Raw genomic sequence first — 27,307 nt, forward strand, 5'->3', positions numbered from 1 at the left:
TTCATTGGTTAGTTTTTCAGGACAATGCCCTGATCAGAGTCATCTTGCCCGGTTTAAAATTTAAACAACCTGGCAATTAAGTGGAAATCGACATTAATGGGTGTATTTTTCATGGCTTTCTCTCGACCACTTGCCAATAAATCAGTACATTCTTCTCACGCAGTACTTGTTATTCCCCTCGAATTGGCAGTCAAGTGAATTGGCCAGATGAATACAAGATGAGAAATGTCTTTTCTCAGCAATATTGATGTAACTTTTGACTTAATTCAATTAATTTGTTTTTGAATAAAATATTACTTCTTACGTGAGAGGAGGAGTTTCATTCTCACAACCACAGTGAAATTCAGGCCATGGATTTGTTCTTCTGCCATTATTTACAGTTTATTATGTATTAACTACTTAGAATTGAACAACTTCCTCAAAATTTCACAAAATGAATCAAGCAAATCCCACAATATTTAGCCAGCCAGCCTAATCCCATCATTTCCAATCAATTCCTGCCTTTTTTTTATTTCCAATTCCCGTCAAAACCACAGGAATTTAAAACCACCTCCATCAAAAGATCAAATGTTCAAGCTCATCTCCAGAGTTTCAGTACATGATTCAGATGGACAGAAGGCTGCTTTTGATGATACATTAAACCATCTTTCACATAGATGCTGAATATTCCACACCATTGCACAAACAGAAGAGGGTTGTTCTCCAGATACTCTGACCATTAAATCACTGAACTGAAATAATTCAAATAGATAGCCCAGTCATGTAAATTCATTGCTGTTCCCAAATTAGCTGCCATGCTTCCCTAGCATACAGCAACAACCACATCTCAAAAGGTACTTAGCTGGTTGTAAAGCAATGCAAGACCACACCAAGGAGTGAACCGTAGAAATTGCATTTAAATCATATTATAGAGTCATAGAGCTGTTTAGCATGGAAACAGTTTGGTTAGCATCCAAACTGTCCTTGCTGACCAGATATCCCAACCCAGTCTAGTCCCACCTGCCAGCACCCAGCTCATATCCCTCCAAACCCTTCCTATTCATTTACCCATCCAAATGCGTGAAAAAGTTGCCCCTTAGTTCTCTTTTATATCTTTCCCCTCTCACCCTAAACCTATGCCCTCTAGTTCTGGACTCCCTGACCCCAGGGAAAAGACTTCGCCTATTTACCCTATCCATGCCCCTCATAAATTTTGTAAACTTCTATAAGGTCACTCCCTCAGCCTCCAACGCTCCAGGGAAAACAGCCCCAGCCTGTTCAGCCTCTCCCTATCGCTCAAATCCTCCAACCCTGGCAACATCCTTGTAAATCTTTTTTGAACCCTTTAATGTTTCACAACATCTTTCAGATAGGAAGGAGACCAGATTTGCAGGTAATATTCCAACAGTGGCCTAACCAATGTCCTGTAATGGCCGCAACATGACCTCCCAACTCCTGTACTCAATACTCTGACCAATAAAAGAAAGCATACCAAACACCTTCTTCACTGCCTTATCTACCTGCGACTCCACTTTCAAGGAGCTATGAACCTGCACTCCAAGGTCTCTCTGCTCAGCCACACTCCCTCGGACATTACCATTCAATGTATAAGTCCTGCTAAGATTTGCTTTCCCAAAATGTAGCACCTCGCATTTATCGGAATTAAATTCCATCTCCAATTCTCCGCCCATTGGCCCATCTGGTCAAGATCCTGTTGTAATTTGAGGTAATCCTCTTCGCTGTCCACTACACCTCCAATTTTGGTGTCATCTGCAAACTTACTAACTGTACCTCTTATGCTCACATCCAAATCATTTATGTAAATGACAAAAAAAAGTAGAGGACGCAGCACCTTGTGGCACTCCACTGGTCATAGGCCTCCAGTCTGAAAAACAACCCTCCATCACCACCCTCTGCCTTCTACCTTTGAGCCAGTTCTGTATCCAAATGGCTAGTTCTCCTTGTATTCAGTGAGATCTAACCTTGCTAATCAGGCTCCCAAGGGGAACCTTGTCGAATGCCTTACTGAAGTCCATATAGATCACATCTACCGCTCTGCCCTAATCAATCCTCTTTGTTACTTCTTCAAAAAACTCAATCAAGTTTGTGAGACTTTGTCAATATGTGATGCTTTTAATGTGGTGCAGTACGTAGTGGCTTCTATGCAGATTAAGTTCTTCAAGTCCCACTCCATTCCACATAGCACTGATCAGTTTTGATAAAAGACAATATTCAACATGTTTTCAAACAAGAGAAGAATGTTAAGTATTCGAATACTAGAGAATGATGGTATGCATATTAATTCTACACAACAGTAGTGCAGCCAATGACTGCTGCGGCAGTGAGCATGCACTAAATGATGGGCAAGTCCAGAAGACGAGATCTGACTCCAAGGTTACGGTATAAGCCATTTAAGACTGAGTTGAAGTGAAATTCCTTTACCTTGACTATAGTAAGCCTGCGGAAAGCAAATCAAGGCAAAACATTCCATGATTTCAAGGAGGAGCTGGACAAACCAACTGGTGCAAAAGAGATCAAAATATATGGGGAAAAACAGGAACAGGATATTGAGTTGATGATCAGGCGTGATCCTACTGAATGGTGGAGCAGGCTCAAAAGGTACAAAGGGCCTCCTCCTACTATTATTTTCTATGCGTCTATCAACGAATGAGGCTCAATTCTTACCAAAATAGATAACAATATAAGATTGTTGCAAAACTTTTAACAGTCTATCATAAAGGATCAAATAGCACAGCATTTAGAAATACATAAGAGTCAGCATGGCTTCAAAGGACATAGAATGATGAATAGGTCCTTTGCCAAGCAAGCCTGTGCCAACAAATGATACCTACCTACACTAAGAACCTTGAGCCACTACGCAGCCCATATCCCTCTATTCCCAGCCTATTTGGGTATCTGGCAAGATGCCTCCTCAACCTTGCTATAATATTGTTTCTACTTCCTTTGGCAGCGCATTTCAGACACTTACCACCATCTGTATAAAAGATGTAACCCCTTTTATCTTAAACCTATGGCTCCTAGTAATTGACATTTCTACCCTGGGAAAATGACTCCATCTATCAAGTCTTATAATTTTGTAAACTTCTACAGGTTGAACCTTCAGCCTCTAACATTCTAGTGAAAACAAACCAAGTTTGTCCAATCTCTCCTCATAGGTAACACCCTCCAAACCACACAACATCCTGGTAAACGATTGCTGTACCCTTTACAAAGCCCCACATCCTCTGGAAGTGTATACACCAGAAGTATACATATTATTCTAAATGTGGTCTAACTAAATTTCTATACAGCTGCCATGTAACTTGACATTTTTTATACCCTCGGCCTCAACCAATAAAGACAAGCATGCTACTTTCCATCTTGACCATCTTATTCACTTGTGTTGTTACTTTCAAGAACTGTGGATGCCCATATCTTTCTATATATTAATGCTTCTCAGGGTTCTGCCACTTATTGTAAATTTCCTTCTTTCATTTTTTTCATCACTCCACATTTGTCCGGACTAAATTCCATCTGCCATTTTTCTACCGGAGTCATGAAGGAGGAGATAATAAGCCGGATTCAATAAATGGGAAGCAGTAAGTGTAACGCACTGGGATTTCCAAAAGGCATTTGACAATGTACTACAAGTTAAGACAACTTAATAACAGCATATGGTACTCGAGAAAGATTGGCTAACGAATACAAGATAGAGTTGGGATAGCAACCTGTGATTAGTGGAGCAGTGCTGGGATCATAAATATTAATTTGTTTTTTTTAATGCATACACATTTGGACAAAGAACATGCACGCACTACAGTCAAATTTTCACCTAACACAAAATAGGTGGGAATGCAAGTAGTGAGGATGGCACCAGAGTCTCCAGAGGGACATATGTTAACCAAGTGAGCAAAATCTTGGCAAATGAAATACAATATAGGAAAATAAGAGATAACATACTTTTCAGAAAGAAAAAGCCAGTTGAATATTATTTAAATGGAGAAAAACTATATAAATTTACAACACAGAGGGATTTGGGGCTCCATAAGTCACAAAAAGCCAGTGTCAAGCCCAGTAGAAATTAAAAAAGGGAAATAGAGTACAACAATAGTCTTACTAAAACTATAGAAAGCTGTATTGAGACCACACCTCGAATACTGTGGTCAGTTTTGGTCCCTTTATCTCGGAGATGACTAAGTGGCACTGAAGGCAGTTCAGAGAAAGTTCATGAGGTTGATCCCATTTGTGGAGGAAATGTGCAACTTTCTTATGAGGAAAGGTGGAATAGATTGGGCTTGTACTTATTGGAGTTCAGATGGATGAGGCCAGAGCTTATTGAAACATACAAAATCCTGAAGGGACTTGACAAGATAGATGAGGAAAGGTTGCTCACCCTTATGCAGGAGTCTGGAACTAGACGGCATTATCTCAGAATAAGATGTTGCACATTTAAAACAGGAATGAGGAGGAATTTCTTCTTGGAGACCATAGTGAACCTGTGAGTTATTAAATACATTCAAGGAATATACAGACAGATTTTTATGCAATAAGAGGGATCAAGGGTTATGCGGAAAATGAAGTCGAGTTGATGGTTTTAACAGTAAAAAAAAGATTATTACTTGAATGGCAAATGTTGCAGCATGCTGCTATGCAGAGGGACCTGGGTGTCCTTGTGCATGATTCATAGAAGGTTGCAGGTATAACAAGTAATTAGGAAGACAAATGGAATTTTGTCCTTCATTGCTAAAGAGGCTGAGTTTAAAAGCAGATAGGTAATTTTGCAGCTGTACACGGTGCTGGTGAGGCCATACCTGGAATATTGTGTGCAGTTTTGGTCTCCTTACTTGAGGAAGGATGTACTGGCACTGGATGGGTGCAGAGGAGGTTCACTAGGTTGATTCTGGAGTTGAGGGAGGTCGGCTTATGAGGAGAGAGCGAGTAGATTGGGATTATATTCATTGGAATTCACAAGAAGGAGGAGGGATCTTCGAGAAACACATAAAATTATGAAGGGATTTAATAAACTAGAAGTAGAGAGGAAGTTTCCGCTGGCAGGTGAAGCTAGGACAAGAAGGCATAGCCTCAAAATTAGAGGGAGCAGATTTAGGACCAAATTGAGAAGGAACTTCTTCACTCAGAGGGTTATTGGAATTCCTTGCCCAAGGAAGTAGTTAACAATTTTAAAGCTAAGGTAGATTTTCTTCGAAAAATAAAAGGAATTAAGGGATATGGGGAGAGTGCAGATAAGTGGAGCTGAGTCCATGAAAAGATTAGCTATGATTTTACTCAGTGGTGGAGCAGGCTTAAAGGGCCAGATGGCCTACTCCTTCTCCTAGTGCTTCTGCTCTTATGTTTCAGACCAGCCACGATCTCACTAAATAGCAGAGCTGACTCGATAAGCTATGTTGACTACATCTAATGGCATCAAGACGTTGAAATCATTGCAAAGAAATATTTAAATATCACCTAAAAAGGGATTTTACTTGTAACTCACTTATTGTATACTCTCGAGTATATACTCCATTCTCATCACACTACCAGAGCATTTTTGCATACTGAAGTTGGGGAATAAACGGAAGATAAGTTTTTTTCTGAAATGACCAGATGTTTAATATAATTAAAACTATTCAGCTGATTAAAAAGCAAGTAACTTAACCATCAAAAGAAGAAACATTAAGAACTGATTGGCTATGGCTCTACTACAGGGACTTATTTTGCCAAGGTTAAGGTCAATTTCAGGTGTGAGGCTTTCCATTTTACACGGTCCAGCAGCATTCACTGTCAATGTTCATACAATTTAGACACTTTGAATTAATCCCTAGGAAGATAAATTTTTCAATATAATGAAGTTGTGAAATGCAGTCACTGGAAGCAAGTGCAAAAGGAAAAATGTAGGGTGGGAAAGTGACTGACTTTCTGTATAGGTTTCTGGATGGCAATTATAGGAACTCTGATCATAATGATAATGAAACAATTATTCTTAGTGGTTGAACTAGGAGCCATGTATGGCTCAATACGGAGAGGCTGATACTGGATATTTTTATTTTACTACTACAATCCTCAAGCAGAAAATTTTTCCATACAATGAGTGTGGTAAAAGTTGATGAATGAATTATTGTATAAATATGAAAATCAGAATAGCTTGTGGCTCGGAACCGAACTTAGGATACAATGGTGCTCTGAAAGAGGCAGCAGCTATCCAAGTACAATCTTTCGACCATTCACATAATAGAAAAAGGTATAGACTGAATCTAACAGCAAAGAGAATAATTTTGACTGACGTGAGACATCTTATATATTATTGTGATTATCCATCCAGACCATTTGCATAACTTTAAATTTGTTGTGGTTCTGTTTGCCGAGCTGGAAGTTTTTGTTGCAAACGTTTCGTCCCCTGGCTAGGCGACATCATCAGTGCTTGGGAGCCTCCTGCGAAGTGCTTCTTTGATGTTTCCTCCGGTGTTTATAGTGGTCTGTCCCTGCCGCTTCCGGTTGTCAGTTTCAGCTGTCCGCTGTAGTGGTTGGTATATTGGGTCAGGTCGATGTGTTTGTTGATGGAGTTTGTGGATGAATGCCATGCCTCTAGGAATTCCCTGGCTGTTCTCTGTCTGGCTTGCCCTATGATAGTAGTGTTGTCCCAGTCGAATTCATGTTGCTTGTTGTCTGCGTGTGTGGCTACTAAGGATAGCTGGTCGTGTCGCTTCGTGGCTAGTTGATGTTCATGTATGCGGATTGTTAGCTGTCTTCCTGTTTGTCCTATATAGTGTTTAGTGCAGTCCTTGCATGGTATTTTGTACACTACATTCGTCTTGCTCATGTTGGGTATTGGGTCCTTCGGTCTGGTGAGTTGTTGTCTGAGCGTGGCTGTTGGTTTGTGTTCTGTTATGAGTCCTAGGGGGTCGCAGTAGTCTGGCAGTCAGTTCCGAGATGCTCCTGATGTATGGTAGTGTGGCTAGTCCTTCTAGTTGTGGTATGTCCTCATTCCGTAGTCTTTCTCTTAGGCATCTGCTGATGAAGTTGCGCGGGTATCCATTTTTGGCGAATACCTTGTATAGGTGTTCCTCTTCTTCTTTTTGCAGTCCTGGTGTACTGCAATGTGTTGTGGATGAAGGTGAGGGAGAAGACAATAGGTCAGAGGGGGCAGTGAGGGACAGGTCCGGAGAGGGTGCCGAGTTGGAGGCTTGGGACTGGGATATGATGGGGGAGGGGGAATGAGGAAACTGTTGAAATCCGCATTTATCCTGTGTGGCTGCAGGATCCCAAGACGAAAGATGAGGCGTTCCACCTGCAGATGTCGGGTGGTTAGGGATTGGCGATGGAGGGGGCCCAGGACCTGCATGTCCTTGGTGGAGTGGGAGGGGAGTTGAAATGTTCAGCCAGGGGCGGAGGGGTTGGTGAGTGTCGATGTCCCAGAGGTGTTCTCTGAAACAATCCGCAAGAAGGTGCCCTGTCTCCCCGATGTAGAGGATGTCCGGGTGCAACAGATACAGTAGGTGACATTGGTAGGAGACAATGGTAGGTCTCCTTCCGCTCCCCAATCCCACCCCCTTCCTTCCCATTTATCTCTCAACTCTAACCCATAAGCCTCATTCCGAATGAAGGGCTTGTGCCCAAAATGTCCATATTACTGCTCCTCGGATGCTGCCTGACCTGCTAAGCTTTTCACATGCTCTTGCAATCAGTATGTGCATGGCTCATGGACTATACTTAAATGGTGCTGTGGGGTCCATGAACCCCATTGCTTTTTTGCAACATAAATGGAGCAAATGACAGATGTTGGAGTTCAAGATCCTTCTGTGAGGAACTCCTGCAATGATGCCCTGGAGCTGACATGGCTGGCTCTAAAAATCCATAGCTAATTCAAGTTGACTATGTCTCCAGGAATAGTCAGGGTCTTTGTGTCCAGTTTTGCAGGAGTCCCTTGATGGCCTATTCAGTCAAATGCTGCTCTAAATGCCAAGACCCCTTAATGGCATTGGTGACAAATCTGCCATGATTTCAGGTATGTGTATTGTATCCATTTCTTTTGTCATTTATTCCACTTAATTTGGTTCCCTCATTCTAGGGGTGCAACGCTAAAGTGAGTTTCTTTTCCAGTATTTTGTCAAATAAAATTAATAAAAAAGCAGCTCATAGCTGCTAGTCTCCAGATTCCATCTAAAAAGCATGCAAACACACAAATAACAACTAACTTCCCAGACTGACTTCTGACAAACCTAGCTCATCAAAATGTTAAATCAAGTTTTGAGTAACTAGCTTCAGGCAATAATCAATAAAATGGATTCCTAGTCAGGGGAGGCTTTACCAGGGCAAATTTTGTGCATTTACTTTTCAAACAAAATTAATACCATGGTCGAGTTCCAGCAGTTCTTCTGCCCAGCACAAAAAGTCTGACTAAAGCTGCTTCTATTCTACTGTTGCTTTAGTTCAAATTCCAATAACCTGTTTTCTGCAAGCCAGCTTCTGACATATACACTACATAGCCCACCTCATTTACCCCAGTGGCTGACTCAGATCAGGCATTTCTGTAGCATTGCAAATTCAACAGCAATTCTGGAGACCCTCTTCTGCCTAACTGTTGGAAGACAAATGGTCCAATTTGTTCATATTACTGATTAGTATAAAAAGCAGTTTCTTGTACTTCCATATTAGAAACACTAATATGGACAGTAGAACCTCAGTAATTATGAAATCTTAAGGAACACATTGGGAAAAAAATATGAAAATGTTAAATCAAATAAACCAGTTTTGGTTTAAATATACAAAATGTTATCAGAGTCTCATTTGCTAACAATGATTAACATCCAAAGCTAATCCCACAGAAAACTAATAGATAGTTTATATTCTGCACCAAGGCCAACATAAAGATGGTTAAGTGTTGTTCAAATCAAAATTCTTGTTGAAGAAAGGCTTGTCAAAAAAAAAGCAACTTTTTTTGAGCTATTAATCATGGTTTCAGCAAGCAATATCCAGGAATTTGCCACACCACCAAGTAATTACTTTCCCCACCATAAAATTGATTGTACAAAAAATTGTATGTTGCTGTAATCCTGAATAATTCACATCATTCTTTGTTCAATGCCAGCCACACCCTCCCCATACTCTATGGCCAAAAAGATGAGCAGACAATCATGTTGATACTAGTCTTTAAAATAACAGGAAATTACAGGGAGAGCCTTCTCTCCTTGGTCTCTGGAAAAATAGGCCTTATATCCAGTCCTTACCAATAATAGGGATGCTGACAAAGGATTGTCGAGGGTGTACATGAATCAGAATCACAGTACAGAAGGAGATTATTGAGCCCATCACATTTGTATCAATTGAGCATTTTGACTTATTGCCAATCTCCTGCCTTCCCCCCACAAACCTCATAGTAGTTCTATTCCAATATCCATCCAATGCCCTAGAGTGTCACAACTGAACTTGTCTCCACAACACTTCCAGGCATTCCATCCCTTAACTATGACCTATGCAAATAAGTTCCTCACTTTGCATTTGTTCTTTTTACCGCTCACTGACATTTCAATGTAACAAGTTAACACAGTATGTAATCTTAGATTTTTAATTAGTAATGGGTTAAAGGGTTATGGGGAGCAGACAGGAAAGTAGAGTTGAGGCCTAAATGAGATCAACCATGATCATATCAAATGGTGAAGCAGGCTTAAGTGGCTGACTTGCCTATTCCTGCTCCTAACTTTTGAAGCAAATTGAATATGCATAAGAGCAAATCAGAAAAGTCAACATCTATAAGGTAGTTTGTGGACTGCAAGATCACATTAATGTTGCCCGCATGAACCCATCACATTCCACAGTTACAGTCTAATCTACTTAGCTGAAATCAAATAGGTTGCCTCAAGTAACAATATGCAGCTCTATTGTGTTAGTCTTTGTAAAACATAGTTAAAAATCACACACAATACCAGGTTATTGTCCAACAGGTTTATTGGAAATACTAGCTTTCAGAGCACTGCTCATTCATCAGACAATCCTGTCCCACTACTTATCTTATGAAGGAGCAGCACTCTGAAAGCTAGAGTCAAATAAACCTGTTGGACTATAACCTGGTGTTGTGTGATTTTTAACTTTGCACACCCCGGTTCAACACCAGCACCTCCAAATCATTTGTAAAACCTAATTATGGTTCTCCATATTAATTCTACCCTAGACTGCTGCATAACTGTTGGGCCTGACTGACTTAATTATCTGAATGGAACATCCAGCTAATTTGAGCAAATAGGAAGGAAGAAAGGAATTACATTTGTAATCATAATTTTAGAGTTTAATGTTCTGCAGTTCTGCTCCCACTATCAGTCTCAGAGTTCCACACACTCCATTTCATTCTGAGAGAAGAAAATTTCTCCTGTTCATACACTGAAATTACCAAGACTAACACCCTCCTCCCCAACATCTACACAATCCATCTAGTTTTCAACTCTCATATCCTGTAATATCACTGGAAGTGGATTTCCCAAAGAAAGAAAATCCTCAAAAATGGCAAACAAGATATGAAGCAGACTTCATCAAATTTCCACCAAACTCGTACAGAATTTTTTTTTCCCCCGATAATGTTCTTAAAGTATCTCTGCTCTAGATTGTATGGCCTGAATGCAAAATAAAAATGACTTTCAAAATGTTGAAAACAGAACTGTTTTCTTTCTATAAGCCATCAATAACATACACCACTGGATACGGGAATGTAAGAGTTTTTGCATTGGTCATGTCCTAATCCTGGGATTGGGAGGCCTGGATTCAAGTTCCATTGGTTACAGGTGGTGTGTAACTGCAACTCTGACAGCTTGACAAAAATACTTTTTGGAAAAGTTTTACAACTGGGTACGGTAAATGGATCATGACTGTTCCTACATCATAATGGAAACATCCAATATTGGCAAATTTTGCTGTATTTTTAAATTAAATATTGAACCATACGTTGCCTGTGAGTCAGAGTTTTAAGAATATGACCAACTTCAACGTCAGGACCAGTGAGTAATGATATGCAAACAATAATGTATTTGTTAGGATTATATTTTACGTAGGTGGAAATGAGGACTGCTGATGTTGGAGATCAGAATCGAGAGTGTGGTGCTGGAAAAGCGCAGCAGGTCAGGCAGCATCCAAGGAGCTAGAGAATCAGGCAGCATATTATGCTATGCTTGTTTTAATAATTTAATACCATTTTGAAATAATAGTGCAAGCAAGAAAGATGGCTCTTCCAAAATAAAATTTGCATTCCGAATAGCATCAACTACCTGCAGAACTGATCAACTCAGGTGCAAGAATTCATCAACATGACCAAAATATGTGGGTTCTTAGTGGCCAGAAAGTTTGGGTTCAAGTTTCACCTGATCTGAAGTGTATTAAGTCTGAACAGATTGATTAAACTAACTATGACAAACATAGGTCAGAAAAAGAATTTACTCCTTTTGGAAGATTATTTCACTGCTAGTACTCTAACCAGACTTTAATGTTTCGACTGTTCAAATGCCCCACTGAAAGGATTCAGAAACACACACAACAGATACATTCTTCATAGCACCTGCTCAATTAGTAATGTGGGCTACAGTTTGCTTTAAAGTGTCACACACCTTTGTTACTAGTATCATTTATGCAGTTGTCTGCATTTTAAATCTTTTGTTTATTTTAATTCTTTTTTGAAAAGGGCTGCACCAAATAGCAGGAACTCAATAATTTGAAGGGAGGAACATTTTAGAATATCCTCAAATAGATACATTCTAACAAGAAAAAAAAACTCAAAATGGAGTTCTGTGGTTAACTTAAAAAGTTTTAGATCACATCAAACTTAGAAAAAAAGACATAGCCTACAATCACGCAAAGATGAGTGGCAGGTCAGAAGATTGGGCAGAGTATGAAAACAGCAAAAATTAAAACGACTTAAATCAGTTAATTGAAAGTTAATAAGGGGGCAAAAATAGAATACAAGAGAAAGTTGGCTAATAAAAATAGATAGGTGAAAGTTTCAAATACAAATATTTAAATAAGAAATGAATTTATGAAGAAGTGAATCTCAGGAGTTCATACTCATAGAAAATAAGGAGGTAGCAGATGAATTAATATGCATTTTGCATTGGTCTTCAGGAGCGAGGATACATATTACATCCCAGAAACAGTTGTAAATCAGGGAATGGATCTCAAGAATACTAAAATCAACAGGGAAGTACTAATGACTAATTCTTTGGAGCTGTGGGCTGACAAATACCTGGATTCAAGTCAATTTTAATCTAGAGTCTTACAAAATTGAACTGTGAGGTAGCTGTTTCATTGGTTTTAATTCACCAAAATTCCAGATTCAGAGAAGTTCCATGACATTGGAAAATAGCAAACGAATGCCTTCATTCTAAAAGACAGAAAGCAGAAAACTACAGACCAGTTACCTTAACAGTCATATGGAAGGCATTTGAGGCTTTATTAAAAAAAAAACTACTGTACAGCAGGGCACTAAAAAGTTCAAGGTAATTGGGGAGAAGCAATGTGGTTTTCGGAAAGGGAAATCATGTTAAGTAATTTATTGGCGTTCTTTGAGGAAATAAACTGCTCTATATTCAATGGATGCACTGTGTTTAGATTTACAAAAGACATAAAGGAGTCAAAGATTACTGCAGAAAATCACAGCTCATGGCATTCTGGTGCACATACTGGCACAGACAGAAGATCAACCAGCTGACAGGAAACAGAATAGGTATAAATTGAATTGTTCTTTGTTGGTCATATGTCAGGAGTGGTATGCACAGGGATCATTACTGAGACCTCAACGGTTTACAATTTATATAAATGACAAGGGTGAAGGGAAAGAGGCATGTTTGCTACATTTGGTGATTATGCAAAAATATGAAAGAAAGTATATGTTCGAGGGGAAGTGGAGGCATGCCTTGATTGAAGGCATAAGGAGTCAAAGAAGGCACAAGGAGTCATTTTATTGAATTCAGATTTCTCCAGCTGGACTAATGCCTCAAGTTGTCTTGAGGAATTATTCGACTTGAGTTTCAGAAGAATAAGAGGAGACTTGATTGAACATACAAGATGCTAAGAATGTTTTAACAGGGTGGACGTGGAAGTTGTTTCATCTTGCAGTTCGTCAGCACCTCGATCGCTGCCAAAATAATAGGTTGCCTATTTTAAACAGGCGTAGAGGAGAAGTTTTCTCAGAGGGACAGTGGTAGAAGCAGAATTAGTCCATTTGGCCCATTGAGTCTGCTCGACCATTCAATCATGGCTGATATGTTTGTCAACCCCATTCTCCATACTTTCCCCTTTTAAGCCTTAATCCCCTTATTAGTCAAGACCTTATCTACCTCTGCCTTTAATAATTTCAGTGACTTAGCCTCCAAACTTCTGTAGCAATAATTTCTATAAATTCACCATTCTTCAATGAGGTATACTGCACCCTGTTCTACCATCCTGATGAACTTTGTATGGTACAATCTGCCTGTACAGCCTACAAAACAACACTTTTTGCTGTATTGTGATACACAAGACAAAAATAAATCAAACTCAATGTTGTAAGGCATCATCCCTTCATCCTCAGGCTGCACCCTTGGGTCACAGTCTCTCCTACTCGTGGAAATATCTGCTCCAACCCCACTCTATCCAGGCCCCTCAACATTCGCTAAGTTTCAATAAGATCTCCCCCATCCTTTAAAGTCCTTTGAGTCCACAGTCCTCATCTGACAAGCCCTTCATTCCCAGGATCATTCTTGCAAAACTCTTCTGGAGCCCATCCAAGGCCAGCACATTCTTAGATATTGGACCCAAAACTACTCTCAATATCCTAAATGCAGTCTGACCTGAGCCTAATACTGCCTCAGCAGTACATTCATGCGCTTCTATTCTAGCCCTCTTGAATGAATGCTACCACTACATTTGCCTTTCTAACTGCCAACTGAATTGGCAAAGGCCTAAAAGGTTGTTAAAGGACATTGGAATGTAGAGTAAGAAGATAAACTATGATGTTATTGAAGCAGAGCAGGTTCAAACAGCCAAGGAACCTGCTCCTAATTCGTATGTCATTTGTTCTAATGGATAAATGCAGGGTAGTATATTTTGATAGGAAGAATGAAGACCCTAGATACTAGTAAGACAAATAATGAAAATGGCCAAAATAACTACTGATAGGACCAAAAGGATATGATGGTATAGACAAAATAGCCATATAGATTAAAAGTAAGGTTTATAGAAAAGCAACAAAGAACAGGGGACAGTCCATTTCTAGAAGGACAATACTGAAAGAGAGGGCAGTTATATCAAACTGCCATATAACCTCGATGATGATTTGACCTCACTGGGAGTGCTGTAAACTGTTCTGGCTTTTGGAGAAGGTCTAAAAAAAGATTTAAGGGTAGTAACAGAACTGGAGGTTAGATCTACCAGGTAAGATTCTATGGTCTAGGTTCTCTTCTTGAGCAAAGAGAGACCTGAGGGATGAACTGATAAAGTTCTTTAAGATTAGAAAATGGTTCATAAACTAAAAGTAGGGAAATGTATCCACCTGTAAGAATATCAGAACAAGATGCCATAAATTTAAGATAGACACTGACAGGAAATTTGGAAAAAAGTCTAAAGCAGCAACAGCCTGTTAATTAATAAAACTCTATCAGACGCTGAAACGGCTTCAAACCAATGCTAAAAACATTGGGAAATTTATAAAGATATGTTGACTGAATTCAAGGGAAAGGATGGAAGGACCTCGTGAGGAATATAAATATTAGCGTAAATATGTCTGACCAAATGGCCTGTGTCTAAGCAACAAACAATGTGCGATTTTTTACAAGATGGCAAAAAGTGAGAATCCTGGATCATCTGACGACTGCCCTTGACTAGGGTTGAAAGATGCAGAACATGATTTGTGTTCATTATGTGAAAATCTTGACAGAACACAGAGGAATGGAGAGGAATCATGCCATTAAACACTTAATTTATATATATTCACTACTATATGCAGTATTCTGTATATTCACCACTGGGAGATCAAAAAAATGATGCTCTTTATAATGAAAATTAGAGATGGTTTCTGGAATGAACAGGATGTAGCTTTTAACTACATTTCATAAATGTAGTTAAAAGTTAGGCCCTGCTCTATAATTATATTCATAATGTATATCCCCAGACATCCCACATTATTACCAATTTAGACAAATTAATGTCCTCAATATTTCTATATAATTTTTTTGTCAAATTGGCTAATCCTTAAAGATTTACAAAGAGAGACCATCTTGCCACCAGTTCCCCAATCGCTATGATTTAAAAGATGATTCAAATACCATCAGGTTCAATATGAATCAGTGACACAGGAATAAACCCCACAAGGCTACATTCAATTGATACTTTAACTTAAGGGCCCTCTTGCGGTGCAGAGATAGCGTACCTACCCCTGAATGGAGAAAACTGGGTTCAAATTCCACCTGCTCCAGAGGTGTGTAATAACACATCTAAACAGATTCATTAGAAAAATAGGTTCTGTAGCTTAAGCTTACATCAGTGCTTCACATCACAAAACAGCAAGTGACAAAAGTACATCTGCCAACAGATTTCATACTGGTCACTTCCACTTCCTATGTAGACAAGCAGGAGGCTAGAAGAACACAGCAAATCAGGCAGCATCAGGAGGAGAAGTCAACATTTCAGATATAACCCAAAACGTTGACTTTTCCATCTCTTGATGCTGCCCGGCCTGCTGTATTCTTCTTGCCTCCTACTCGTCGACTTTGGATTCCAGCATCTGCAGTTTCTTTGCCTCTAACTTCCACTTCCTACAACAGGAATTTGTGGCCTTTGCAAATTAGATCACTGATAAACATTTCTGAAGTTGTCCAAGATTATTTCCCTCGATGAACTCTCAGCTATCTATCCGGACTGGAACGAAGCAGTTAGTATGCAGTCCCTAGTGCAAAATTAAACATTTTACTATATGCAACAAGCACAATGATGGATATTAAGAATGCAGGTAAAACATAACAGCTTCACGCTTTGTAGCCAAGTAATTGACTTGACCCAAGTAATAGACCTAATCAGAAAATTAATGTGAGAAAAGAAAATATCTCTGAATATCCAAAGTGTGATCCAGGAACAAACTTCAAGTTATGGGTCTGAGTTAATGTAATCCATCATCTCAGTACCAAATAGCCTTACAGCTCAAATAACTGTTTGACAATCCAGTAGGTTTCATACAGTTATGATCTTAGAAGACATACAAAAAGGGGAAAAGAATATAAAAACATGCCTAACTAAAAGATTATCCCACAATTAATTCAAGAAATAAAGAGATATTGTGGCATATGTAAACAAATAATATATTAGTTTAAAGCAGTCATGAATCAGCATGGATGATGTCACTTTTATGCATATTTAAAAATCAAAAATCACATTTGCAACTAATTACATTGAATAAGGATCTTTAGTGCAGAAATAGCATAATGATATATTCTGTTAGGTCAATCTACTCTGTGTAGAAAAACTGTGGGACCTGACCACAGCCAGCTGCAATTTGACATTTGAATCATCTTGCAACAGATCTAGGTCCCAAATACAATTTACCAGTGCAGATTGGCTAACAAAATAGAACATTTCTCCTGAAAAATACCAAGCAACCAGATAAACGTTAAGTACTTAATGTACTGCTCAGAACAGGGGTCTGATTTTTACTAAAGTTAATAGACAAATGTCTACAAGTAAAATATGAAAAATCAGAAACAAAAACAGAAAATGTTGCAAATACACAACATGTCAGGTAGTATCTAAGAATGTCAGAACTACGAACAGAAATAGCCATGCAACGTGTGGAGAAAGAAACCTCTAACATTTCAGGTCAGCAGCCTTCCAAGGGAACTAGGAAAGATTCAAAACTTAACAGAAATTTAAGTCAGAAAATGGGTGGAGGTGAAGGTAGGAAGAAGAACAAAAGAGAAGATCTGTGAAATATCAGAAGACAGGAGTAATTAAATGACAAATGGGTTAGTGACAAGACCAAAGGAAATGACAACTTGACAAGTAAAGCAACAGTGTCTTCTCTCTGCTAATTTTGTTTCCTTTCGTTTTAGTTGATAATCTCGAGTTGATTTTGAAAAAAAATCAAAACCAAACAAAAGATGGCCTTAAAATGGCAGAATGATTAAAATGTCTGAAAACAAATGCAAGAAAATATCTGCAAGGCAAAATGGGTGTTGACAGTACAGCCTCAAATTGCTGAACTTGATGTTGAGACCATAAAGTGCCCAACTAAAAAAAAGTTATTGTTCACCTGCCTCATGAACTTCATTACAGTACTGCAAAAAACAGGAACAGAGAATTCAGTGCGAGAACAATTAGATTAGATTACTTACAGTGTGGAAACAGGCCCTTCGGCCCAACAAGTCCACACCGACCCGCCGAAGCGCAACCCACCCATACCCCTACATTTACCCCTTTAACCTAACACTACGGGCAATTTAGCATGGCCAATTCACCTGACCCGCACATCTTTGGACTGTGGGAGGAAACCGGAGCACCCAGAGGAAACCCACGCAGACACGGGGAGAATGTGCAAGCTCCACACAGTCAGTCGCCTGAGTCGGGAATTGAACCCGGGTCTACAGGCGCTGTGAGGCAGCAGTGCTAACCACTGGGCCACCGTGCCGCCCACTAAATGTGGAGAATTAAATTGTTAGGTGACTGGAAACTCAGAGTCACTACCACAAACTGGACCAATACATTCTGCACAGGAGAACAGACTTCCCTGCAAGCAGAGGATACAATAGACTAAACTGAGAATGGTAGTCACTGTTTAACATGGAGTCTACTTCTGGCCTTGGACAGTGAGCAGAGAGCTAAAAGGTCCCATGCACTTGTGCTTTTACAAACAACACAGAGACAAGTAAACATTTGAGGGGTGACTGAAAAGTGAACCATGCTGAAACATCCAACAGCCTGCATCTTCTCTTCAGCTTTCCAAGGGAAGGGAAATGTGACTAATGACATCACACTGGAGGTGGCAGAGGATAGTCTGTTGAATACAGAGTCTAGGTGAGAGATAAACTCAAGAGGAACCAGATCTTGTTCTGGTAGGGAAGGGAAGAGCTGAGAGCAAAACTTCAAGAATGAGACAGACACAGCAAAGGTGGAGAGAATTGTCCTTTGAGGATCAGGTGTGATATGTTAGAATCACTGATATGGAAGATTGTATCAAATGAATATAACAGAGGAGGAGAAACTGGGAGAATAGAATGAAGTAATTACATAAGGTATGGAGAGAGGAAGTGTACTTAAAGCTGCTGAGTGAGCCAGTCATTTTATGAAAAATATCAGAGTTGTTGAGGAAGGCAAAGGGAGAGAAGACACTTAGCTGATTATCAAATGTCTCTTGATTTGTGCATCATGTCTATTCAGGGACACGTGTTTCTACCATGGTTTTTCGTGTGACGAAGCAGCCAATTTCTCATCCACAGACCTTTGGGCATATAGGCTCTGGAACCCAGATGGTTTCCTTTTATTTTCCTTCTCTGTCGCACCATAGAGGAAGTTGTGACTCCAGCCCAATGGATAAAGTGCCATCATTTTCTTTATTCGTTCATGCAATGTTGACACTACTGGTAATCCAAGATTTGTTACACATTCTTAAATGTACTTGGGTCTGGAATCAGATGTGGGCCAGTGCAGGCTAATTTTCCTCCCTAAAATGGAGATGAATGAACCAGATAGGTTTTTCCAACAATTGACAGTTGTTTCCTGGTCATTATTAGTCTCTTAATTCCAGAATTTTATTGAATTCACATTATTCCATCTGCCATGGTGAAATTTCGAATTACCTGGGGTTTTGGATCAACAGTTCAGTGATAATGCCACAAAGCCACTGACTCCCCTGCCAAGGCAGGACTTGAACCCTCCTCCCAAAACTCACCTCCAAACTTCAAGACCGAGGACTCTGCTCTCTCCTCTGCAACTAGATCCTTGACATCCTGACACTCAGAAAACAATTAAAAAGGAGAGGCAACACTTGAGCAATTGTAAAGTGGTGACATAATCAGTCCTTGTCAGCATGGATTCATTAAAGGGAAATCATGCTTGACAAATCTTCTGGAATTTTTTGAGAATGTGACCAGTAATCGTGGACAAGGGTGAATCAGTGGATGTTGTGTATATGGACTTTCAAATGACTTTTAACAAGGTTCCACACAAGAGATTAGTAAGAACCTTAAAGCTCATAGTATCAGGGGTCATGTACTGTCATGGATAGAGAACTGGTTAGCAGACAGGAACAGCACTGGAATAAATGGTTCCTCTTCTGATGAGTGGGGTACCGCAGGGTTCAGTGCTGTGAGCCCAGCTGTACACTATATACATTAATGATTTGGATGAAGGAATTAAATGCAGTATCTCCAAACCTGCAGATACACTTAGCTGGGTGGCAGTGTGTGCTGTGAGGATGCTAAGGGGCGACAGGGTTTCTTGAACAGGCTGGCTGAGTGGGCAAATGCAATATAACATGAATAAATGTGAGGTTATCCACTTTGGCCACAAAATCAGAAAGGCAGATTAGGAAAAGGTGAAGTACAACGAGACTTGAATGTCATCGTGGAACACTCGCTAAAGGTTAGCACATGGGTGCACAGGCGATGAGGAAAGCTAATGGCGAGCTGGCCTTCATAGCAAGAGAATTTGAGTTAAGGAGAAGGGATATCTTGCTGCAGTTATACAGGGCCTTGGTGAGGCCACACCTTGAGCACTGTGTGTCGTTTTGGTCTCCTGGCCTGAGGAAGAATATTCCTGCTACTGAAGGACTTCAGCGAAGGTTTACCAGACTGATTCCCGGGATGGCACGACTGACAGTGAAAAAAAAAGACTAAATCGACTGGGCCTCTATTCATTGGAATTCAGAAGAATGAGGAGGCATCTCATAGAAACATATAAAATCTCGATGGGACTGGACAGATTAGACGTGGGAATAACGTTCCCAAAGTTGGGGAAGTTCCAAACTCAGGGTCACAGTCAAAAGAATAAGTGGTAAGCCACCCAGAACGAAGATGAGGAAGAATTTCTTCACTCATTGTGAACCTGTGGAATTCCCTCCCACCGGAAGCTGTTGGGGCCAGGTCATTAGATATATTCAAGAGGGAATCAGACATGGCCCCTGCAGCTAAAAAAGGTATGGAGGGAAAGCAGGTATGGGATACTGAGATTGCATGATCAGCCATAATCAGACTGAATGGTGGTGCAGGCTTGAAGGGCTGAATGGCCTACTCCTGCAGTTTTTTTATGTTTTATCTTTCACCACAATAATCCTCAACATCACAAGGCTGTGTACTCGGTCCCTTATACAGTCATGACTGTGTGGTCAAATCCCATTTGCAGATTTGCTGATGAAACCACCTTAGTGGGTTGGATCTTAGACAAGAACAAGACAGAATACAGGAAAGAGAAAGACAGCTTAGAAACAGGTTGTCAAGACAGCAATCTCTCCCTCAGTGTGAACAAAATGAAGGAGCTGGTCATCAACTTCAGGGAGCAGAGTGGAGGGCACACCCTTGACTGCATCAATAGTGCTGATCAAGAGCTTCAAGTTCCGAGAAGTAAAGGATCACCAAACTATACTGGCCCATCCCCAATCTAAACTCCAGAAAACACATCAATGCCTTTACTTCCTCAGAAGCCTAAGGAAATTTGGCATGTCCACTTTTTATTGATGCACCATAGAGTGTGCCCTATCCAGATGCATCACAACTCAGTATAGCAACTGCTCTTCCCAAGACAAGAAATTAGATTTGTAAACACAACCCAGTCCATCACGAAAACCAGCCTTCCTTCCACTGATCCCTGTCCACACTTCCCACTGCCTTGTGAAAGCAACCAACATAATCAAAGACCCCCTCCCACACCAGTTATACTCACTTCGACTGGGCAGAAGATATAAAAGTTTGAATACACATACAAACGTTCAATAACTTCTTCCCCATGTTACCTGACTTATGAATGGATCTTTCTCTGCACCTTCCCTGTAGTCGTAACACTATATTCTGCATTCTGTTCTGTTATCTGTTCCATGATGTATTTATGTAAAGTATGATTTGACCTGTTAGCACTCAAAACAGTACTTCTCACTGTATTTTAGTGTGTGACAGTAATAAATCAAATCAAAGTACAAGAAACATCAGCCTGGACCTCTAGATTGGTAGTTAAGTGAAATTTCCAGCATCACCTTGATTCATTAATAAGTTCCTCCAACTCATTAATGTCAATATAGGTGTACTTCAACAACAGCTTCAGAGTGTCTCTGCAGCATTTTATTTGTCCTCTCCAAAACACCAGGCATTTGAAAGATGAGTGAACAGGAGCCCGAGGAGACATTTTCAAAAAGCTACATACAATGCCCGGTCTATCATGGTTGATATTGCAGAAGCATTGCCTGAATGGAGGACACAAGAGTTTGTGTAATGGCCTTTCCACTGAATCCACAAGATGCAGAGGTATTGCAGATAGAATTTCTCTAGTACAGTGTGCCATTGATACACTGTCCAGGTCTCACTGTAGTACAGAAGTGCAGTGATGCTGTCTTGTACACGGCGTTTCGTTAATCTGCAGAAGTCTGTTGTTAAATATCCACTACTATAATTTACAGAATGCTGAACTGGCACTGCTCTCACTTGGGATCTCCTTGTCAATGGCAGACTGTTGACAAGCTCTCTGGGCAGAAAAGATATCAAGCTGCGCTTGAATGATTTTCATTTCTTCTCTAAACTTAGTACAATTCTCTAAAATGCTTAGAGTGATATTTGATCATTTAAAACTGTAAATATTTAGAAGAAAATCGTGATATGGTTAGATGAAGTTGAATGGAAGGAGATTCCTGTGAAGCATAAACATTGGTCCAAGTTTCTATACTGTAAATCATTTCTAATTCTTCAGGTTTTAATACTTGTACTCATCTTAGGTATTATGTTTCCTACTTACTAGTGAAAATATTTTTTTTCACTAATGTACAATTTCAAGGCATCATAAAATTATATACTGTTATTTGTTTGAGGTATTTCAATTCAGCTACATCCTTTCATCTTTGGTATATCATCTCAGTCAAATCGCTACTGTGCCATTTCATTGGCTTCCAATAGTTCTTTTTACAATTAATTCACAGGATATTAGTGTCATTGGCAATCGCTAACAGAAGTCAAACGATGATGATGGTGGACACCTTCATGAACTGCTGCATCCACAGTGCTGTTAGGAAGGACTTTTACCCAGCACTAGTGAAAGAATAGTAGTATAGTTCCAAGTTGGGATCATGTGTGGTTTGGAGAAGAAATTCACCCATGGTAGTCACTCTGTGTGCCTGCTGCACTTGTCCTTCAAAATGATAAAGGTTGCGGATTGGAAGGTTCTGTCCGTGGACTGAAATCTTGAATCAGATGCTTATCAGCAGGGCACTTGCACATAATCTAGACCAACACCTCAGTCTATTACTCAAAGAATACGACATTCTCAGGAGTTGCTTATGTTCATGTGGAACAGAAAACCAAGTATTAAAACTGCATATTCAAACTAGAACAGCAAGGTTTCCTCAATTGTTCAACAGCTTTAAAACCATTCAAAATAACTGAACACTCATCTCTTTACTGTTTGAGGTTGTGCTGTGTGCAAAGTGTCACATTTCTCTGCACATTAAAGAATTACTGCAGTTCCGAAGTAATTCAACAGACATCAAGTGTTTTGTGACATCCTCAATGACCTGTTCAAGTGCTGTTTGTATATAAATATGAGATCCATCCTTCCTACTCAACATTCCGCACAATTCATGAATATTATGCTTTCATTCTTGTTGCATTTACAGACAAAATCCTACATTTGATTTCCTATCTTCCACAGTATCAGTATTAAAACTGTCATTGAAAATTCTCCTTTAACATAAAAAGCAACCAACAATTCCTCAGATGAAGGACTTCTTGTAGATTAGAATTCTTTTTATTCTTATATAGTGAATTTGTTGAGGTTTTATCTTGTGCAAGGCCAATTGAAAACTAGACATGCAACAAGCAAGTAAGTTTACTGAATAACATTTAAAATTAAGCTTCTCTTCAAAAGTAGTAAAAAATTATACACTCATTACAAAACGTGCAGCTTGGGTGGCAAGGTTAATGAATCAAAGAATATGTCATCACACTCTTTCAAAATCAATCCAAAGTATACCTCAAGCAAACTATTTAGCCAATTATTAGAATATTTTTGCATGTTTCTTGCATAGCAAACACATTTTTAAATTCCAACTACACACAAACACACAGAAAATTAATCACAATTATGATCAAGGAATGCTAAACATGTTTAGGCAGTGATTTTGTGGCACTGTAAAGTAATACATTTACATCAGGCTTCTACTAACATCTAAACTTCTATTTCTCATGCATCTCAACTATTTATCAAAAATTTTTGGAGAAGATTTCTAGCTCGGGTTGTAGGTTTGCTCACTGAGCTGGTAAATTTGTTCTCCGGTGTTTCGTCATCATGCTAGGTAACATCAGTGAGCCTCCAAAGAAGTGGTGTTCTGCCCTACTTGCAATTTGTGAGTCTTGGGTCTGTTGTAGTGGGTGTTATCATTTTCAGTTCTTTCTCTGAGAGGTTGGTAAATGGGGTCCAAATCGATATGTTTGTTGGTGGAGTTCCAGTTTGAATGCCAGGCCTCTAGGAATTCCTGTGCATGTCTTTGTGTAGACTGTTCCAGGATGGATGTATTGTCCCAGTCAAACTGCATCAAATGAAGAGGGACACCATCCTGGGACAGGCTGAAACAAAAACACACACGGGAATTTCTAGAGGCCTGGCATTCAAACTGGAACTCCATCAACAAACACATTGATTTGGACTCCAGTTACCAAACTTTCAGAAAAAGAACCAGAAGTGATGTCATCCACCAGAACAGACCAAGCCACATAAATAGCAAATGGGGCAGAACACCAGCGCTTCATTGGAAGCTCACAGATGATGTTACCTAGCATGGTGATGAAACTTCCACGAACAAATCTACCAGCTCAGCGAGCAAACTTACAACCTGATTGATCAAAAAGTTAGTCCATTCATGAAGTAGGCAATATAATTTCTGCCAATTACCCAACTCAACCCAAACAACAACTAGCATTGGAATACAATTCAGCTCAGCTAAAATAACAAATTGATTTGACACAAAAATACAAAAATTAAATTTTACCACATATATATGGTAAAAATTGTGTGGTAAATGAAAAGACACTGTCCTTAACTATCTAATTTGCCTTTGGTCAAATGTTAAAAGATGCATCAGGCATGATTTTCAAGGTCACAACTGTTCAGACTGCTTTAAAATAATTGACAGGTTTAAGAAAATTACACTTCCATTTGTTTGTGTTGATTATAAAAAAAAAGTTAATGGGCTTTTAAATAATTATAGTATACACCAATTGTACATTAACCTAAACAACTGATCAGTACTGAAGGTCCATGTAATTTAGTTATATCTTCCATTTACCGACTTTGGTCCATTGGCTGAACTTTCCAACGCGAGTGTTGTTTTTTTTAATACTTTTCCAAGAAAGTGAACACTGGCTTAATTACCCAACACACTAGCCTGAAAACATTTCGAGCTAATTTTAAAGTTACAAGATGTTCTATTCACTATAATGAGATGACAGTAAATTAAACACCAGTTTAAGGGGAGCAATGTGACCATCTCAAGCAAAAATCCATTTCTTTTGTTGTTAGATCCGAAAACAATGTTACAGAGCCAATGAATTCTGATCCCACTAACGCAATCATCTCATTGACAAGACTGACTGGAAATGGGAGAGGACGGGGAAAAAAAACAAACATGGGTTCCTACTCGTAATTCGCATTTCGATATCTGCAGTGAATGGAGGATTAATTTTCCTCACTGTCGCGACTCATCGACGGGATTTAATCAATCGCTCCGAAAACGTGAAACCGAATTCTTGTCAAACACTTCCCAGGAAAGGACTCCGGGGCCTCCGTGTTTGGGAAAGCCTCGAGCTGGGAGTTGAGTCACCTTCTTCTCCCAGTCCTCAGCCACCACATTCCACCTCAAACCAGTTGGTTTTTCGTGTGGCGGGGGTGGCGGAAACAAAATAAATTTCGGGAGGGGGACAGGGGAGAAAAACAAACACAACAAGTTCGCTGCGGGATAAAGTTGTGGACAACTTTCTTCTTTCCCCCCCAAAAAAAACCCGAAAAGCTTCAAACTTGGTCGGGAAAAGGAGGGGAGGAGGCCGTGAGGAAAGCTTTAGGTTTGTGGTCGCGATTTGCACTTTATTTCCCCGTTGCGTGTCTCCCTTCCTGCCCTCACCCTCCCTCTGTGAGGGAGCTGAAAGATTGTATCCAGCATCAATATCAGGAAGCGCCATGTTGCTCCCGGCTGCTCTCTGGATACATTGTGAACAACCGCTCGCTACATTGTGTCCGCCACTCCACTCCGCTCCACACTCACTCACCTTGGCGATGGCTCGGCGGTACCTAGTCACCGCCTGTTGGATCAGGCTGTGCACTGTGATGGCCCCATTTCCACAAGGAACAACCACCCTGGTCCTCGCGAAGCAGACGGTCACTTTCATTACTCCTCTCGGGCACAGCTTATGTTACACAAGGCTCTTGTCTCCGGAGCTGCAGCCGAGAGCGCCTCGGCTCAAGCCCAAAATAAAGAAGGGAGGCTTGCTCCTCTCCCCTTTCCCTCCCGGTTGCAAGATTGTTATCTTTTCTCCTCTCTATATTTTTTTTTTGTTATTCCGCCCCGTGCGATGAAATGCTCTGTTTCATGGTAGTGCTGTTGTGCGAGCGGCCCCGCTCGGCTTTAACACGGCGCCGCTTCTTGCCGCCACCTGTTCCTGCTGTTTGTGGGAGTGGAGCCGAGTGCAGTCTTCACGGAGAAAGAACCCAAAATCAGGGAAGCAAGCACGGAGCCACCCAGTGTCTCCCCGCCCTGGCCGCTCACGGCACTGCAACGTTGCGAGTCCGGTGCTCGCCTTCAGCCACACACCGACAAACATTCTGAGCCGCACAGATTGTGCTAAAGATAAATCATTACCGTGCTGCGCTCAGGGTCAGATTTTTTAATACTAAAGTCACCAATACCGCGTGCATTCATTACCATACCCCCAATGTCCTTCCCTTGCCCTATGTAACGTGAAAAGAGAGCTGTCGCTAAGAGAGTGCAGAGTTTAGATCAGAGTGGTGCTGGAAAAGCACAGCAGGGCAGGCAGCAACCGAGGAGTGCAGGCAGAACTTCAATAGGTGACCAGAAGACAGTCAAGGAGGACCAACGAGCGAGAACACAGGGGATCTCTCATTCTCCAGTGTAAGAGAGATGGTTCCTTGGCATGACAAGTACTGTAGTGGTAAAAACAATGACTGCAGATGCTGGAAACCAGATTCTGGATTAGTGGTGCTGGAAGAGCACAGCAGTTCAGGCAACATCCAAGGAGCAGCGAAATCGACATTTCGGGCAAAAGCCCTTCATCAGGAATAAAGCTGATGAAGGGCTTTTGCCCTAAACGTCGATTTCGCTGCTCCTTGGATGCTGCCTGAACTGCTGTGATCTTCCAGACCACTAATCCAGAATCCCAAGTACTGTAGTGACAGAGTATTCAGAAAAGGAAATAGCACTTTCTGCAGATATGAATCCAAAAAGGTATGTTGTCTCCCCAATACCAGAGGCAAGGATATTACTGAGTGGCTATAGGACACTCTGAAGGGGAAAAGTGAACATAGAGAGGTCATTATCCAAATTAGTGGGCACGGGTAGAAAGAGGGGTGAGTCTTGTAGGAAGAACTTCATGGGCTGGCATGGAGACTATCAGTGTGGCTTCAAAGACATTAATATCCAGATTATTTCCAATACCAAGCATTAGTCAATACAAACGTAGAAGGGTGGAGCAGAGAAATGTGTAGTAGGAGAGATGGTGTATGAATGAGGGATTCCTACTCCAATGGGGACAGTTCTTGGGAAGCTGGGACCTGTAGATACCTAACAGGTTGCAGCACACCAAAGATAGGACTGATGTCCTCACTGGATGGTTGGCTAATTGGCAGATGATGGGGAACAGCGTGTAATATGAGAAAGGAGAAACAAGGACTGCAAAGGATTACTGGAGACAGACAGCATTAAACTAAGATTTGGTAAAATAAAAAAGAAAGGAATAAGATATCAATTTAGATTCTGGGCAGATATATTGGTGTTCTGCATCCACTGACACAAGTGATATTATGATGTCAATATTCCTTTACAAGAGGGGTCAATGACAAAATCTACTTCAAGCAAGGAAACAGTAAAGGTATAGTACTGGGTGTATTCTAGAGTGCGGACGTTATAGAG

General features: G+C 40.3%; 1 protein-coding gene across 7 annotated transcripts in view; it reads right to left on the bottom strand.

The window, feature by feature from the left end:
* Positions 1 to 25,937, bottom strand: part of LOC122550085 (partitioning defective 3 homolog) — an 843,398-nt gene extending 817,461 nt beyond the window's left edge. For all 7 annotated transcript variants that reach the window (XM_043690628.1, XM_043690629.1, XM_043690626.1 and 4 more), the window contains exon 1: positions 25,431 to 25,937. In XM_043690628.1, coding sequence (XP_043546563.1) covers positions 25,431 to 25,550 — 120 coding nt within the window. In that variant the 5' untranslated portion in view covers positions 25,551 to 25,937. The remainder of the gene's footprint in view (positions 1 to 25,430) is intronic.
* Between the last annotated feature and the right edge of the window lie 1,370 nt (positions 25,938 to 27,307).

This window comes from Chiloscyllium plagiosum, chromosome 5, assembly GCF_004010195.1.
Source record: "Chiloscyllium plagiosum isolate BGI_BamShark_2017 chromosome 5, ASM401019v2, whole genome shotgun sequence".
NCBI lineage: Eukaryota > Metazoa > Chordata > Chondrichthyes > Orectolobiformes > Hemiscylliidae > Chiloscyllium > Chiloscyllium plagiosum.